An 18,453-nucleotide genomic window follows, 5' to 3' on the forward strand; every position below is an offset into this window, starting at 1 on the left:
ACCGGAGGCCCAGAGACATGAACTGAATTGTCCAAGGTCACACAGGGAGTGCGAGGAACAGCCGGGAACAAACCCTGGCTGGGTGGATTGATTTCAATCATGATTTAAGTCACCAAGTGGAAAGCCTCAACTGAAATCATCAATTTAGTCCCCTGTTCCATTTGCACAGCAGTTCTTTTCTAAAGCAAGGTGCATTCGCATTGGTGGACAGCACCATAAAAACATGTTGACTTACAACTAAATAGAGCCTTTATGGCTTTTTGCTACCTACAAAGATACACTAACTATATACACTTAAGTAATTAACGGCTTAATATTTTCATATTAATTATATATTTTAGTATGTTAAAATGGTGAATGAAATACTACTTATTTACTAGATAATTAACTTTTTGCTCATGGTGTGTGTCACGCGGCACTAGGATGGCAAATGGAATTCAAACAACATATAAAATAGATTTTTAGTGAACAAAACAAGCCCATAACATAGCACATGACCTAGTGTGCCATATTGACAAAGTTAGATATTTTTCCCAATTCTTTCTTTAAATATAATAAAACAGTCTAACCCAAAGTTTTTGATAAGCATGGATTTTTATTTAAATGTTTCGAGAAAGAATGTTCAGGACTTAACATATTTTGGATTAAATTCAGATTTCATTTTAAACAGGTTTGTTTTTAAAAAGTAAAAATAGAAAATATTTTCTTTTTCCAGAAAAATCTGACAACTTTTCTCCATTCTGAAGCCTGGTTTCCAGCTGGCGCTTGACCCCCCCAGGCCATCCTCTTTTCTGGCAGTGATGAGGGGTTCTCGATACAGTCCTCAGAGAGGTGACCCCCCCCCCCCGCCGCCCCAGCCTTGTCCTCCCACTTCCTAGCCCGTTTTTGACATGGTCCCTTGGAAGCTGCCATCTCCTCCAAGATCCAGGGCTGCCCCGTTACCCCTCCTAAAGCCATAACCCCTCTGCTCAGTTGTTGGTCACCAGCCAGCAGCGCTCCAGGGTGTGCTCCCCCACCCCTCAGACATTCCAGGCTCCATGTAGTGAGCCCCCTTCTGGGAGAACTGAAGTACGGAGATGTGAGCCTGCCACTACTGTTGGCCTCAAATGCTCTAGTTTGGGGACTTAATCTTGCATAACCAGCCTGCAGCAAATCCACTGACTAGCTCTCTGGTCTCAAAGGTTCTAGGCCATTGCTCTTACCACAGCACCAACATCTTTCTGCCTGCAGCTTTTCCTCATTTGCTGCACAGAAATTCCATCATGTGCAAGCCATTTCCTGGGCCAGCACCTCTCTGTGTCAGAGGTGGGGGTGCAGGAATCGCAGACTGTCCAAATAGCATAGCGAGGCACATAGATTCAGCCTCATCTGAGAGGCAGCATAGCCCAACAAGCAGGTTCTGCTTAGCACCAGCTGAAAAAAGAAATTAAGATAATCCCATTTAAAAAAGGAAATTCAAAGTTGTCTTTGTTCTGCTGGGCTTGAAATGGTCCCATTTTTAAAAAAAAAAATGTGTTTTAGAAAAAAGATTAGAATTTCGAAAATGGCTGAAGACAGGAAAGCAACAGGCAGTATATGAATGTGATGGCGTAAGACTCATCTTTACAGTTTCCATCCAGCTGTCCAAGAGGGAAAGCTGAGGTCGAGGCCTATTGCTCCTGTATGCCCTCCCTGTAAAAGCCCTTTGCTATCTCATTAAAGACCATTTTAAAAGTGCCAAAGGCTCAGGGTACCGGGTGGCGAGGACATGAGGTGACCAATTGCTTCCAGATGGGTTATTTTCATGACTCGCCACAAGGCTTTTTTGTAAACAAACTTTATTTAGAAAAGTAAATGATTAATTCGTTGTATGTAGGTACTCTTCACTGTAACAACAACACATACAAAGCTCCCTGTCACAGTCGAAACATCTACAGGCAAGTGGAAGATTCATCCGCGTGTCTTTCAGATAACTTAAAACAACACTATTGGCATTGGCTTTTGGTCACTGTGTAAGATTTGTGTTCTGGGTCTCCATCTTGGCAGTCACAGCACCATTGACTGTGGATTTCCAAGTAGTAGAGGTGCAAGTCGCAGCAACGCACGAACTGGCATTTTCAGCTGCCTGAATTTCAAAAGCAGTTCCGAAAAGCTCATGTTCCCTAGTGAGACAAAAGCAGGAGAATGATTCTGTATCTGGAGAACGCTTGCATACGGAAACAGTTACCAGTGTTGGGAGTAGAATATCACTGCTGCTCAGTGCAGTAGGGATGCGTGTCTTTGGTGGTGTAGCCGTCTACTCAATGTCCAAACACACACCCCCAAAATGGATAGTCTACGAACAGTAAACTGGCGATTTTTAGTTTAAGTTTGCCTTAACAATCAGGAAAGGAATCCGTGTATATGTTGGTGAAGGAGACTTAAGACTCCACCAGCAACACAGAAATCAGACAGAAAACCAGGTATCCAATCGCCTATGGAGGGAAACAGCCAAACTGACGACACACAAAGGAAATGAACTAAAACATCCTACTCAGCTGTAGGAACAAAATTCAGGGGGACGTGGGAATGGGATTTTTCTTTCAATTGATGGTGTCCCCACCCAAATACTCCTTTAGGCCTGACCTTGCACATCAAGCTTTGTTACTCTCTCACTCTCCTGTCTCTGTATTCTTTTGAGTGTCTTAAAAACAACAACAAAAAAACAACTCTCTCTCCAGCTTTTCCAAATGCCCTCCCACACCGAAAGTGTTGGCTGATCCTTATTTGTACCGCGCCGCCCACCCAACAGCCCAGCTACCTCCCCCAGTGGAGGGGTTGGGGTTTTATTTTCTATTTTGCCATCACCGTTGGAGTAAGGAACACAAGCTTGGTAACTCCTGACAGCCTAGCAATTCTGTATGCTTCTCATAATGTTTGTACTTAAACGCCAGGCCCGACCTGGCAACTCTGTAGGTGGAGAAAGAAGAAATGAAGTGATATGTACGTGCAAAGTAGCCTGAATGATGTTCACTGAACAAGCCAATTATAAAAGCCTCTCCTAGAAAAGTGAGCCGAGGGAGGCAACCCCAAGATGTGAGCAACAACTCTGAAGAAAAAAAAAAACAAAAAACAGAACGCCCCAAGGGAGAACAGGAAGGCTAGAAGGGCACCCTGCAAACACCTACAGATTTCCAGCTCTTCTGAGACTCTTTCCTGGTAAGTGGTGTTTTTCTTACAGCCCCAGCTCCCCAAATGCTGTTGTTACAGGCAGGGCTGGCGCAACCCATTAGGCAACCTAGGCAGTCGCCTAGGGTGCTAACATTTGGGGGGCAGTGACCAGATCTTCGACCACCCTGGTCGTCGTCGGTATTTCGGGGGCGGGACCTTCCGCCGCCTCTGTCAGGGGTGGCATTTCGGGGGCGGGACCTTCCGCCGCCTAGGGCGGCAAAAAAGCTGGCGGCGCTCCTGGTTACAGGGGAGTCTCGGCTTTCCTTTAAAAGCAGTCAGGTTCTGGACCCTGTGGTTGGGGAGAAAAGCTGAAAAACGTGACCCGAGAGACTCAAATCCCAGAAAGCAGAAGAGCCAACACTGATTGTTTTTTAAAATCTCACGAGGTGGAGGGGAGGGCCTGATTTCTGAGCAGCTGGGTTTAGAACAGAGCATCTAGGAAAGCAGATGTTGAAAAACGAAGTCAGGAAGTGACATGGGATGTCAGGCTATCAGGAGAATGGATTAGTGCTAAGCAGACGGCCCTCTCTCAGGTCCCCTCCATCTGTCAGGACACTGGGAGCTCCCAATGCATGGACCTACCCCAGACAGGGAGGACACAGAGAAAGGTGGTGTCTCCAGAGGCCTTCCCATGTGACCTGTGAGGGTAAGAAGGGTCTGAAGGGCTGCCCAGGCACCTACCCTGAAAATGTACAAGGGAAAGGCACTTTCCCCTCTTGTGCCCATGGTGCAGTCTGCTCTGGTGGAATGGCCAGGCCTTCGGGAAGAGGAGCCGTGCCTTTAGCTAATAAGCTTTCAGCAATAAATTCCCTTACTCCTCTGCCAACAGAGGTGGTCACATCCTTCTTGGGTCCCTAAAACGCCACGGAGCTCTCCTCCCATCAAAGTGTGGAGGCCTTCCCAGAATTGGGTCAGCAGGAAGCAACGCCTAGATCAGGCTCGTGAGGACGGGACTGCTCTCAGCATCAGCCTGTCATGGGGGAAGGGGAGGGGTATTCAATAGAGGCCACGGAATTAAATTTCCCTACCTGCCTGACCAAACAGGTTGCCACTAGGAAAATAGGCATGAGAGCAGGTCCTCTCTCCAGAACCATCTAGGTGCTTAAAGGAAAGTTGAACAACGATGTTCAGGACAAAGCTAGAGTAACAAAGGGGAGCAGAGGACTGCAGTCTGTCTGATCTTGTCCACTGCCTTTGGAAACGTCAATACCTCCAGGTGCAAGGTACCATGAATCCTGCTGCCCTTTGGTGCACTGAAGGTTCCTGGTTGAGTGCTAAGGGAACAAGGCCTCATATCCTTATCCAAATCAACCTGGAGAAAAGCCAGGATGTCTACTGAAGAGCAGTGGCTAAGGCTGATGTCTTTAATCCCCCATCATGTCCCTACAGCGAAGGGTCCTGCTCACCACATAAAAGGTCCAAGAAAAGTCACAAGAAAAGAAAATACTTGCACAGCTGTAAAAAACATTATCTACATTATAGCAACAACTTAACACACGAGGTAAACATGAAAGGTCATCCAACTTATAGTAATAGTACGCCCAATCCAACCCAGCACAGATATAACCTTACCTTCTAAGCCACCTGCTGACAGCTGCCCTGGGGTTGGGACTGAGTGGTAAACGAGGAAGCAGGCCAGCATACTTAACTGAGATTCTTCAGTAGGCTGCCCACTTAGGTAGGAGTGCAGAGAGACGTCCCCTCCGGCTGTAACATACAAGGGAGCCTGATGAGATTCAGGGACTGTTTTCTCATTTGTTGAGAGAACAGAACCCAGAGAGGCATTGGAGTGGGACATTGTTCCCTGCCACATGGGTTTGTTGGAGGGATCTCCCCCCCCGCAGCACGGACTACCAAGGCCAGGGCTTTAGCTTGTGACAGCTCTTCATTCAAGGACTACCACCATGCCATTCTTCAAACCTAACCCCCGCTTCGCTTCTGCTGGGCTCACAGGACATCTCTGCTCCTCGGAAAACTAGGGAAGTCTGAGTCATCTCCTGCGTTAACTCAAACTTTCCAAACAAGGAAGCAGTCAAACTGAGCCCCAAGGTATCATACAAATGCTACGTGAAAGCGTTCCATTGGAACGCAATGCTCTCAGAAGGTGCAAACTTGAACACCAGGTAATTACACAAAATGAAACACAGAGAGAGAGAGAGAGAGAGAAGTGCAGACACATATTGCTGTTCTACACAATACACACTACACGGGGCCTCCCATGACACAAATAACCAGATTTTGGAGACTATTTTAAAATTCCAGTGGTGGCAGCAGTTCAGAGCACCAGCTCATCTTTTAAGACTCCCTGGATTTGTGCAAATATTTAAGATTTTTTTTAATCAGAAATCAGCTATAATTCCTTCTCTTGATTACCTGAAGGAGGCAGCATTCACACTTACAAACTGGCCAATCAGGAGATAATCAGGATTCAAACATGAGAAATCTGTTCTTTATTTCCCCTCCCTCACCTCCACTAATGAAGTTAAAAAACCAGCTGATGGGCAAGATACAAAGAAGTCGGATACCCTGCTGTACAGCTGCTGGGTGTCAGATCTCTCCCAGTGCAGGGTCACAGACTCACAACTAAAAAGTGGCATTATACTCATGCTGCTCTCTTTACCTTGTAGCCACTGGTCCAAAGTATTATCAATCGTGCACTTCATCACAGGCAGAAATTCAGAGTTCATGAAGAGCCCCCTGTTTGGATTTCTCCTCACCCTCTCCTGGTGGCTTCTGGAGCTGAAAAATTCTAATACCAGCTTTATCTGCCATAGTTCAAAGGTCTCAGACATTTCTTTTCTCTCCAGTATCCTCACAGCCTAACAGGAGAGAAAACACAAAGATATACTGTGAACTCGATCTGTACTAGAAAAGAAACATTTCCCTCATAACTGCAAAATAACTGAACTTCCCTCCCTCAGTGCGTCAATCGAAAAAAAACTAGATTACTCTCTCCTGATCTTTATCACCTCATTAAGTTATTTTTCAATTGTTATCTTGAAATCTTTGCTCGGTCACCACAGGTTTACTGACAGATTTCTATTTTCCATTTCTGGTATCCATGATACATATGAAAGGAGTAAGACTGACATGATACCCTTCTGCAGAGTTAGTGCTATTAAGGATAAAAAAAGTAAACACTGTTCACTCTACCTGATCTATTGCTATGTACGCAGGCAGCATCTCCGGATTCTCTCGAGTAACACACTCATAAAGAATAGATGAGAAGAGATCCAATATTTCCTGTTTCTGATAAAAGACAGGCCTTTCACAAAGTGCACACTGTACATGTAATTTATTACAAGCTCTCTTACATTGCTCACGTTGGCTTCTGTTATGGTTAATCTCCCACATTATCCGCTGTAATTCATTTATGTAAAGATTTGTGTCCCTGTGTATTTATTCATTAAAAGAATGCAAAATGCAGTTACATTTTTCTCCCTCCCTTAGTATTTTTGAAGGTTCGCCTCAGATTTCATTCTGCACAAAGAGAAGACAGTCTTCATTCACAAGACAACTTTAGTGGCTGCCCTAAATTATAGCAGTAACCTGCTTTCTCTCAGTATTCATTAGCTCTACCTTGTAGAAACCATAGGGAATTCAGCGTATAATTGTGAGGTTAACTAGTGGCAGAAGGTTATACTGAAAAGCTTTTTAAGTGCAGGTTCCATATTCTATTTTCTGTTTCTACTTTTGTGCGTTCTTTTTTTATGTAATGCCATTTTGTTCCATATAGCAAATACCTCTCCAAGGAACAAGGCTTTTCAGAACAATTTTTCTTGCATTACTTAATTAGCTCTGCTGTCTGCAACTTAACATTCATTTTCTGCATTTTATTTACGAAAACAAGAAAAGAAACCATTCTTCTGAGCAATATCCCGCATATAGGCAATGTGTACCTGACCCATGTTCACAGCTGGTTTGCAGAAATAGTCAGCAAATGAAAGTAGTGCCGGATCAGAAGTGAAAGCAGAAATAGTTTCTGGCTAAAAAGAGGTAAAAATGCACACTTTAGAGTAGGAATCTTTTGCTTTCATTGCATAGGTCAAACAATAATTTATACCCTCCCCTCCTTCCCTACTGTGATTCTCCAGAGCTCAGGGCAGGTCACTGTAATCTACATGATTGATTTAAGGGGCAAAATCAAAGTCTCATAACCTTTTCATCTGACCACTGCAGAAAGTGATGCCATGGATGATTTAGGAAGTAAAGAGGCAGGGCTGGTGGAGTGGGTGCTCAGCCTGGCCCAGTGCTCTGTGGCAGCTGCTGGGCTAATTTTCCTACAGCCACAAATTAATGCCATTTGTCAGAGCGATTTCAGCCCTCCTGGAAAGTACTAGACGGGCAGCACTGTGCCACTTGAAATTCTGAGTGAGAGCGGCACAGGCAGTGGCTGTACACATTTCTCAGCTGCAGCTCAACGTGGCTCCTCCATCCCTGCTCTGTAAAGGCCACTTCTAGAGGTGGAATTCCCCACTGACCTGCCAATTCACGCTCTGGGCTCTGACGATGGCAGTTCTGTGATGGGCTCCTGGCCAGAGGGAATTGGACTGAACCCACTAATTCATTTCCCACAGGCCAAGTAGCTGTCAGATAGCGACAGCTTTTCATCACTACCCTCCTAGCCCATATTTGAACCCAGGAAGGCGGCAGGCTCAATAGCTCAACCACTCACTGCCCTACTACCGTTCTCCCAAAGCTCCAGCACCGTTCAGGTGAGAACTTTGCGTGCAGAGCTGCCGGTAACCATAGCGGTCACCTTACTGCTTTGTGCTCGCTAGCAGAACAGTTAGATAACGCTACCTTGAATGTCCGAGTTTCAGAGTTCCTGTGGGTGACCGCCTGTGCTAACAAACTGCGCCAGCCCATTGGGTCCTCTTTGTACGAGAGCTGCCCAGCTCTCAGTTTTACATACAGGATGCCATCCTTTGAAAGGATCGACCTGAAACAACAACAACAACGTTTACAGTTCTGAACTTATTTAAATCTCTTTCCATCCAGCTGTGGTACTGACTCCTGACATGGCAAACAGATGTAGAAATAACTAGCAACCTAGTCACTTGTATGGGCCAATGTCCCCATCTAGGGATTTGCTTCCTCGTTATTTAGGTCCTGTATATCCACATGCATGGGGAGATCTCAATTTCTCTGACATCCAACCACAGGAAGGCAATCTGGCGGGGGGAGGGGAGCAGTGGTGGGAGAGGAAAGAGGAGTGAGGTTTTCCAGCATTACTGAGCTATACAATATTATGAATTCCCTCTGAAGAAGTCAATACAGCCATCTCTACCCTTAATGGGTGGTTCAGCCCCCAAGCATCACCCTCTAAAAATAGCACCAGAGGGGTCCATTCACACTGCACCTCTCTCAACAAAGAGTAGTGCCACGTGTCTGTGCTTTGCCCCATTTTCCCTAGAGAACGGGCTCTTTCCTCTTACAGCAAGAGATGGCAACGCCAACAACCTGCTGTTCAGGCGCCACCCTACAAGTTAGGGTGAGCCCCACATATGTGAAAACAGCTCAGAGCTTCGCTACTCAAAGCAATTGAGTTTGTTCAGAAAAGTCATTTACCTTATTTAGATTTATATAAAAGGGCACCTTATCTATATGCTCTGGGATCCTTTACCCAGAACCGTAAAATACCCTATCAAAAACAGCACATCAACACCATCATGCTGCAGTAACCCATAACCAGGGAGCCAGGCAAATAAAGCTAAAACCTCTGTCCCCTGCAGCTCCACCAAGTCACCAGCCTTACAATCCTCCCCCATTTTAAAATAGCTAGGACGGGGAGGCGGGCCGCGCTGCAGCATGCCCTGAATGCCATCAGCTTCGGGCCATTGTCGAGCACTAATTCCAAAGCTGGGGGCCCCCAGAGAGCATGTCCCGTTGGCAGCCCCCATGTTACCTGTGGCATTATGGCCTGGAAAAGAGGAACTCTCAGGTAGACAGCTCCAACGCCGCTAGGGGACTTAAAGGTCAAAACCATCACCTTCGTCCCCAACCCAAAATACAAAAGGCAGCGAGTGTAGATTACACAGCACTGGCTGAATATGCTAACAGTGAGATTCCCCCTTTTTACAAATGGGCCATCACATTCTACTCCAATCTGTGGGTGGTTTTAGGGTGTAGCTCCACACAGAGTGTGTTCCTGTATCCAGCCTAATCTTGACTGTGTCATTTACATTAAATGAAATATCAAAATTACTAGTGAAACATTCAAGTGGCTCTTTTCACGCCACTCTAGCTTGCATAGGTCATTTACAGACTTTACAATTCCAGGCTGCTATCTATAATGCTAGGAATAATTTTACCTGTGAATCCTATACTCAGATACAACAAGGAGTCCAGTGGCACTTTAAAGACTAACAGATTTATTTGGGCATAAACTTTCGCAGGTAAAAAACCTACTTCTTCAGCTGCATGGAGTGAAAATTACAGATGCAGGCATAAATATACTGACACATGAAGAGAAGGAATTTAACAATGGTTCTACACTTGTAAGGTAACAAAGCCAATTCAGTCAGGGTGGATGTGGTCCACTCCCAATAATCGATGAGGAGGTATCAATACCAAGAGAGAGAAATTGCTTTTGTAGTGATCCAGCCACTCCCAGTCCCTAGTCAAGCCCTAATTAATGGTGTTAAATTAGCAAATGAATTGTAGCTCTGCAGTTTCTCTTTGAAGTCTGTTTTTGAAGGTTTTTTGTTGAAGGATGGCTACTTTTAAATCTGTTCTTGAATGTCCAGGGAGACTGAAGTGTTCTCGTATTGGCTTTTGTATGTTACCTTTCCTGATGTCAGATTTGTGTCCATTTATTCTTTTGCGTAGAGATTGTCCGGTTTGGTCAACGTACATGGCAGAGGGGCATTGCTGGACATGATGGCATATATCACATTGGCAGTTGTGCAGGTGAATGAGCCCCTGATGGTGTGGCTGGTGTGCTCTGATGGTGTCGCTAGAGTAGATATGGGGACAGAGTTGGCAACAGGGTGGGGTGGGGTGGGGTGGGGTGTGGTGTGGTGTGGTGTGTAGTTGCTGGTGAGTATTTACTTCAGGTTGGGGGGGCTGTCTGTAAGCAAAGACTGGCCTGCCTCCCAAGGTCTGTGAGAGTGAGGGATCATTTTCCAGGATAGGCTGATGATGTACTGGAGAGGTTTTAGCTGGTGGCTGTACGTGATGGCTAGTGGTGTTCTGCTAATTTAACACCATTAATTTGGGCTTGAATAGGGACTGGGAGTGGCTGGCTCACTACAAAAGCAATTTTCCCCTCTCTTGGTATTGACACCTCCTCATCGATTACTGGGAGTGGACCACATCCACCCTGACTGAATTGGCCTTGTTAACACTGGTTCTCCACTTGTAAGGTAACTCCCTTCTCTTCATGTGTCAGTATATTTATGCCTACATCTGTAATTTTCACTCCATGCAGCTGAAGAAGTGGGGTTTTTACCCAGAAAAGCTTATGCCGAAATAAATCTGTTAGTGTTTAAGGTGCCACCGGACTCCTCGTTGTTTTTGTGGATACAGACTAGCACGCCTACCCCTCTAATATTCAGATACGATTACTGTCCTTTAACATTTAAATGCATCCACTGGACAATTGTAATCTGCACTAATTAGTACTGTGCACACTTCAGAAAAATATAATCTCTGGCACATTGGTAAGAGTTAGCTAGCCACTATCAGCAGGGTGCAGTTTTCAAGGACAGAGGAAATGAGAAATCTCATCAATTACACCCAAAACCTCCCCATATTAAAAGTAGTTTCTAGCTGAGTGAGGTCCCCTGCCCCTTTTCCCTTCTCTTTTTAAAATAAAATAAAATAAAAACCCACAAAACAAGTAAAAAAATGACTATCCCGAGGAAGAGTGAAACTGACTACACACAAAGGGGCTGTCCAATGCACAGAAGACGACAAACTGAAACTGAAGAATTTCTTTCGTTTCTTTCAGCTATTGTAAATTTTAGGTGTTACTTCTAACTATTGGAGGTAAAAAATTTCACAGGTTTACTCAAATGTTAAGGGACATTAACACATGTAGTCAATCTAGGTAAGTAGCATCATGAATACTTACTTCAGCTGGTGTGTCCCCTTGCTTAAATCTATTAGTAGTTCCCAGTATCGTGGGCCTTTCACTCTGATCTGCCAATATAAATGTTTTAATTGACTAGTGAGGAGCATATCACTTTTATGGAGATAACAGGGATTGCAAGACAAAAGAGCTATAGAAATCTATTTCAATTTCTATCCCCTTAGAAGGGCAGATTCTCCCTCTCAGCACCATCTGCTGTGTGTCCCCAAGAGGACAGAAACTGGCTGTTCCCAGCAGAGGATGCCCCAGCGGCTGTAGAGGTGGCAGAGACCAGAGGCAGGATCAGGGGTAGGAAGGGACATGTAGGCGCATAACTAAGTGTGCTGCACTATGGCTATCCCACAGGTAGCAAATGGTCTCTGGGGGCCATTGTCAGCGGACATTGGCTAGACCTAATCCCAGGCTACTCTAACATGCACTGGAGCCAGGGCAAGGAATCAGAGCATTAACCAGGTCCCCAGTAGCCACCCTCCTTTCTGCTCACTGAGTGAATCTTCACCGCATCACAGAATCTGGGCCAAAATGTACATTACTCAACTGGAGCCCTGATTTACCTGCTTAAGTAAGTGAAGCTCCGGGAGGAGGGTTGGTGCCATCAGTTCCTCTGTGGTTTCTTCATACCATTGCGTGCCCTTTAAACACCAACAATGTTCCCGCGTTAGTAAAAACAGCTTCAGTGCACAGGGACAGAAAGCATGCCAGTCTCTCGGCTACACCTCTGTTCAGCCTGGCCGCACTGCAAGCATCTTGTATTTTCTAGATCCATTTTCCTGGTGAAACGGGTGGCTTAATATTACCATTTATGTCACAAAGTGAGAGAGACGAGGTAGGGGAGGGAATATCTTTTATTGGACCAACTTCTGGTGGTGAAAGACAAGCTTTCAAGCTCCACCGAGCGCTGCTTCAGGTCTGTCACAAAACACATACAGGAAAACAGAGGATGGCAGCACGGCTGAGTCAACATGCATAGCACCCTTGTCATGAGAAGGGGACATTTTTCAACCTAAACACCCACCACATGGCCTGTACAGGCAATCTTCCACAGCAACAACAAGAGGTGCTTTCGCATGTCTGGTCAGATCACTAAGGTCTCTGCCGTTCTCTTCTCCTAAAGGCTGGCAAGGCCTGTCCTTATCCCACAGGCTATTCCATGCGTAGGGCCCTACCAAATTCACCGTCCATTTTGATCAATTTCATGGTCAAAGGATTTTAAAAATTGTAAATTTCATGATTTCAGATGTTTAAATCTGAAATTTCACAGTGTTGTCACTGTAGGGTCCTGACTCAAAAGAGGATTGTGGGGGAGTCGCATGGTTATGGTAGAAGGGTTCCAGTACTGCCACCCTTACTTCTGGGCGGCTGCTGCTGGTGGCGCTGCCTTCAGAGCTGGGCTGCCGGAGAGTGTTGGCTGCTGGCTGAGAGCCCAGCTCTGAAGGCAGCGCTGCCGCCAGCAGTATCACAGAAGTCAGGATGGCATGGTATGGTTTTTCTGCGCTGCTACCTGCAGAGCTGAGTGGCCAGAGAGTGGCGGTTGCTGGCCACTATCCAGCAGCCCAGCTCTGAAGGCAGCCCCCCTGTCAGCAGCAGCACATAAGTCAGGGTGGTACCACTGCACCCCTCCTAACATAACCTTGCGACTCCCCTGTCTCCCCTTTTTGGATCAGGACCCCCTGTTTGGGAAACACTGGTCTCCCCCAGGAAATCTGTACAGTATAGGTAAAAGCACACAAAAGACCAAATTTCACGGGGAAAGACCAGTTTCACGGTCTGTGACGCGTTTTTCACAGCCGTGAATTTGTTAGGGCCCTAACCATGCCACATCATACATCAGCTGTAGGAAGTTGTTTGATCCTGAATGTATCTTTCGACAAAGTCCATTGTGGAGGATGGGCACTCATCTCAAGAAGTGCCTAATGAGTATAGCTGGGAGGAATGCTGAGTATCCCATTTCAAAAGCATTGGGGAGATTTTTAAACCAACTTCCACTGACTCTGTGCCTTTGAAAATCTCCACTGTATTTATACAGATAACTGTTACCCCAGATCAGTATCTGCACTGAATTCTGTAGGACTTTGCTGTGCATTTCACTTGTCCCTGGTTCTACCTTCAAGGTGCCACTCAAAGCACTAGAAACAAAAGATATGGGTTGGGAGGAGTACCTTTATTATTTGCCTAGACAATCAGGTTTGACTCCACTAGAGCACTGAAGAAAAAACAACAGGATTGCAGGCCACAACACAGATATGTATACACCCTGTACATGAAGTTTTGAATTAACTTCAAGCTTCACCGCTCCATGCCCCCCTCTTCCTCTGTCCTCCCCCCGGATAAATTACCTTGTAGGTAACCTCTAGTAGCGTGTAACAAGGAGTGTTTGTATCCACATCAACAGGCACCAGGAGCCTTGGTTCTGCTGCCAGCACATACAGGTGCCGTAGGGCCTGAAGGTGATACCTGTTTATGGGAAATAAAGAATTCAGCACAATGGTTTTGCTAAAGAGAGGTCTCCAAACACCCGTGTGTGCTGGCAAGCTACGTGAAGGGTAAGAGACATACAAGAGCTCTATTAGATTACAGTAAAACTTGCAGCAATATGTACATATATACATTTACTGATTTTATAAAGACAGACAGTTTCCCTAATAAGACAATACACCTCTACCCCGATATAACACGACCTGATATAACACGAATTCAAATATAACATGGTAAAGCAGTACTCCAGGGAGGAGGGGCTGCGCATTCCAGCAGATCAAAGCAAGTTCGATATAACGCGGTTTCACCTATAATGTGGTAAGATTTGTTGGCTCCCGAGGACAGCGTTATATCGGGGTAGAGGTGTATTTATTCACTTTTAAATACATTTCTTTAAATTCCATAGAGAGATTACTTAGGTGAGCTTTCATTACAGAGCAAGCTGTTATAGCCAAGTTGTATTGCCCAGGATGCAATTTGTTAATGAAATACAGACAGAGTCGTAACAGCATCTCTTCATTGATCTGATCATCACTGTCATCCTGTCCTTTACTTATTGTTCCATGTCTCACAAATATTTGAAAGCTTGCGTTAGTTGTTTCAGCTCTAATCTCACTGTAGCCCAAAAGCTTTCAGAGCCTCATTCCTGGATCATTTTTTGTGGAAGTACAACCTATTTTATGTTAAGAACATATATAAAATAACGAGCCCTTACCTGTTGTCAGAACTATGAACGGGGAAGTGAGGATACAGAGCACAAAGAAGAGCAGCAATTGAAGAATCTGACGTGCTCAGGGAGTATCTGTAGAGAAACATCACCTATTATCTTTCAGCACTGGCCAACACCACAACTCTCGCATCCATTTCCACTGTGTCCTCATGAGCCACAAAATGGGAACGGTGGCAGCACAGTGCACATAGGTAAAGCACTTCTATAAATATAAATGTTAGCACAGTAAGCCAAATGTTTTATATGGCTATAAAATGACAGATATTCATATATTTTAACTCCACTCAAAAAAAGCAGACGGATTTTGCTCAATGTAGAAGCTAAAAGACACCACTGCATCTGTTCATATTAGGAAAGTTATCTATGCAATCGTTAGGGATAAATATTTTTTAAATGAAAATTTAAGTCCTGCTCAAATTGAGAGCCTAGCGAGAGCTTCCAACTTGCCACTGATGAAGTGGATTTTTTTCTTTAAGACCTGGACACGGTAAAGTCACTTTGGTGTTACTACTCACCTCGTCCCGTGTAAAACTAGGGAACACATTTATAACAGGCAAAAAGAAATATTCATGCAGCAAACTTCCTGAGAAATTCACTGTCATAGAATATTATTGATGGAATTAGTTTATCAAGATTCCAAAAAGGACTAGATAGAGGTGTCTATGGCTGGCAATAACATTTGCATTTACACAAGTTACAGCAGGTTAAAATGGGACAGAATTCCTGATGGGACCAGTTGCAGTGCGAGAGTCTGACCGTGCCATCTGCACACTAGATTTCTTCTGGAGCAGATTTAATCTACATGCAAGTGAAACACCAATTATCCACTATACGTGGATACAAAACAAGCAGCGACTGTGGTCATCTGATTGCTGTAAAACGAAGAAGGTGTTCGCGCAGTCAGAAAGCATAGGCCGGAGGCAGTGTCACTGTCTAGATCGCAGCTCAAAGGGAGTTCACTGTTGCATTCGGACACTTGCCCGCTTAGCATTACTGGCGGATTGGGCCTTTCGTGCTGTTTGGTGGCAGCACCAAGCAATAAAGGGAAACTCTTCCTTGGCCAGTGGGAGAAAGGGAAGGACAGGAACCTGCATCTGGGAGCTCACTGAGCATGGGCAGGTAAGACGACAATAGACAAGCCTGTGCTTTAGTCCCTCTTAGCCTTACCCCAGAGCCCTGGCAGCTGTAGTGGTGGCAAACCAAGCTTGAGGAACCAACAGAGGCAGAGGAGGAGAAGTTTTGTGTGGCTCGAGCAGGGAAGAGAGTTAAGGAGTGAAAACTGGATCCCAAGTAAGAGAATTAGTTTGGTGCGTGGGGACAGAAAGATGAAGGAAAAGAGGAAGCTTAAAAAAAAAAAAAAAAAAAAAAAAAAAAGAACTAGAGATAAAAATGAACTTGAGACATTGAAGAAAAGGAACAGGACAGGGACCACTGAAGGCAGCATTTCCTGTTCATCCACAATACCACACTTCACGGTACCCCCAGGACAGAAAGGGAGACTGCAGAGAATGGACAGGGGCAGCTTTCAGCAAAGGAAAATGGAAGGCAAGATTCCACCGGCTGGAGGTGGCCACGTGGTGGGCTATAAAGTAGCACTGTAGCCCTGGCAGACCCCGCCAGGCATTCTGCAGGACGTGTGCACACATCAACACTTTAAAGCATCATTTTTAAACCAAAAACTTCTGTTGTGTTAGTCACTCAAAGCAGTGTCCCAGGTGGGTTTGTAATCTACAGTTTCTATCTACAACCCCCCCCCCTTACTTTTCAGTTTTCCTTTAATCAGGAATCAAACCATTAGCACCAGCAATCGTTTCTATTGTTTGTGTCATCAAGCTTTTCACTTATAAGGGCTTTCAGATTCCTGAGGGACGTACACTTCTGGAGTTCCAGTGAGCATGTGTTATCAAAAAGAAGAGATCTAAGTAACTCGGATACCAAAATATGGAAAGCAATAGAGAGAAAATCCACCAGAAGCTGTGCTGCTCTTCTCTAAACAGTCAGCATTCTTCTCGAGATTTACCATCCTTGAGAAGCATGAGATAATTCGTAATATAAAGCAGGAAAAAAGGCAGCTTTGGAAATAACAGGTTACCTTCCTCCTCCCAAAAAGAGAAGTCCAAGAGCCATGTGATGAGCCAGATGGAACCCATAGTTCATTTCTCCACCTGTCTTCTTATGCATGAAACGACAGAGCTGGAGGACCTTCAGGTTTCCAGAGCCCGCCATCACCATTGCAAGAGACAGCAGCACAACACTCAAACAAGTTTCAAGGTTATAGTGACCTGTCTTGAAGTATATGGGAGGGAGAGGAGGGAGGAGAGAAGAGGTGTTATTATACTTCTACACTCTTACATGTGCTTCTCATCAGACAATGTACGATTCACAAAAGAAAATGGCAGATTCTTATCAAAGAGGCCTCATTAGGAATCTTAATCTTACAGCCTTACTAACACACTAGAAAACTCACACTGTAGTGGCCACCAGCACATCAGCATATGGAGGTACATCAGCTTCACACCTGACACTCCCCATTAGTTTACATTCTTCTACCCAGCCCACAAAGAAGGGACCATTTTCTTCATGACTGTTTGGTCTATTTCCCAATGTTAGAAAAATCAGACAATACTGTTGTAGGGAAAAATACAAAGGGTCACTGGCATCATTAATGATTCTGGGTTATTGAACTGACAGGTCGGTAGATATAGTCAGTAATATGGGAACTAAAAGTGACATTTTGTTTGCATTGAAGCTTCATTGAGTTTAATCAAAGTGCATTACAAACCAGGGGTTCCTTTTCGTTGAGAGAATCGAAAAGAACTTACTATTGAAGCTGTAGGTGCTGACAAACATTTCATGAAATCTTTTGCAAATTTAAACTGTAAAGAAGAACAAAGAGAAATACATGCTAAATACAGATATAGGGGACACAGTTGTTATCTTCAACAAATCTCAAAAAACTACCCAGCCTCTTACCAAGCAGTTAAATGCAGCTAGGTTTTCTGAACCAGCAAATCGAAAACCCAATGACAAGCAGGCACCAGCAATGATGTAGACGTGAGCTTGCCTAAAAAACAAACAACTGACTGTTTTTCTTTTCCTAATTTGAATAAATGATATCAAAGTGTCACATTGATTTTATAACCTTTTGGTTAACTAAAAAGTGAGACTAAAGCCCAGAACGGTGACCAATAGACATTGGCATCTGTGTGAAGAAGTATACGACAGTCAGGTTCAGTGACATTCCTCAGATCTAAAATCTATTTTTGTACAATGTCTCCCAGTGATTCTGTTAGCACTTTGTCATCACATTACTTACGCCAGCGTCTCCAAATTCAGATCTTCCGATGAAGGCAATTCTGTTGCATGAAGGGATATACTGTTCTCTCTTATAATCTATAAAAAGCATGGCAGATAAATATCTTGACATATCTGTTCATTCTTGAACCTTCCCAGGTTTCTGTGATTTCACAAGTGATACAAGATACAAAGTTTGTTTTATAGGATTATGCACTAAACTTTTCCTCTACTACTACTACATTATAGTGCTTCAACTTTGACCCAGAAAGGCCAATATTTTGTAGTGAAACATCCTAATCTTCTAGTTATGTTTGGAATTACAGCGAATCCTGCAAATCGCTAGTGTGCCAGAAGCAAGGTATTATCACGTAAACAATCCAATCCAATGGGACGTGGAATACCTGACATGTTCAGAGCCTTTTAATCTGTTTGATCGAGATGATTTCAAGTTACTGTGATAAGGGTTCTGTTTGATCCCTGGTCTCAAGAAAGGTTTGGCACTCCTTTTTCAAACACATGGTAAGGACATTTGTTTAGTCAAAGCAGAATTTTAAACTGAGCATCCCTTTATCTGCCTTTTTTATCTAAAAGAGACACTGAGGTAAAGTCGTTGGGCTTGGGGTTTTTTTTTTTTTTGGTAAATGCTTGTTCACATTACGAACACTAT

At 44.4% G+C, this 18,453-nt stretch overlaps 1 protein-coding gene across 3 annotated transcripts in view; it reads right to left on the reverse strand.

Annotated features, from left to right (window-relative positions):
- Nucleotides 1-591: 591 nt before the first annotated feature.
- ANAPC1 (anaphase promoting complex subunit 1) overlaps nt 592-18,453 on the reverse strand; it is a 78,909-nt gene continuing 61,047 nt past the window's right edge. For all 3 annotated transcript variants that reach the window (XM_034763955.1, XM_034763954.1, XM_034763953.1), the window contains exons 34-47: nt 17,806-17,882; nt 17,463-17,553; nt 17,312-17,365; nt 16,582-16,775; nt 14,475-14,561; nt 13,621-13,738; nt 11,839-11,916; nt 11,267-11,334; nt 7,993-8,131; nt 7,089-7,175; nt 6,343-6,438; nt 5,810-6,008; nt 4,762-4,896; nt 592-2,141 (exon numbers count right to left, since the gene is read on the reverse strand). In XM_034763955.1, coding sequence (XP_034619846.1) covers nt 2,026-2,141; nt 4,762-4,896; nt 5,810-6,008; nt 6,343-6,438; nt 7,089-7,175; nt 7,993-8,131; nt 11,267-11,334; nt 11,839-11,916; nt 13,621-13,738; nt 14,475-14,561; nt 16,582-16,775; nt 17,312-17,365; nt 17,463-17,553; nt 17,806-17,882 — 1,539 coding nt within the window. In that variant the 3' untranslated portion in view covers nt 592-2,025. The remainder of the gene's footprint in view (nt 2,142-4,761; nt 4,897-5,809; nt 6,009-6,342; nt 6,439-7,088; nt 7,176-7,992; nt 8,132-11,266; nt 11,335-11,838; nt 11,917-13,620; nt 13,739-14,474; nt 14,562-16,581; nt 16,776-17,311; nt 17,366-17,462; nt 17,554-17,805; nt 17,883-18,453) is intronic.

This window comes from Trachemys scripta, chromosome 3, assembly GCF_013100865.1.
Source record: "Trachemys scripta elegans isolate TJP31775 chromosome 3, CAS_Tse_1.0, whole genome shotgun sequence".
NCBI classification, from domain to species: Eukaryota; Metazoa; Chordata; order Testudines; family Emydidae; genus Trachemys; species Trachemys scripta.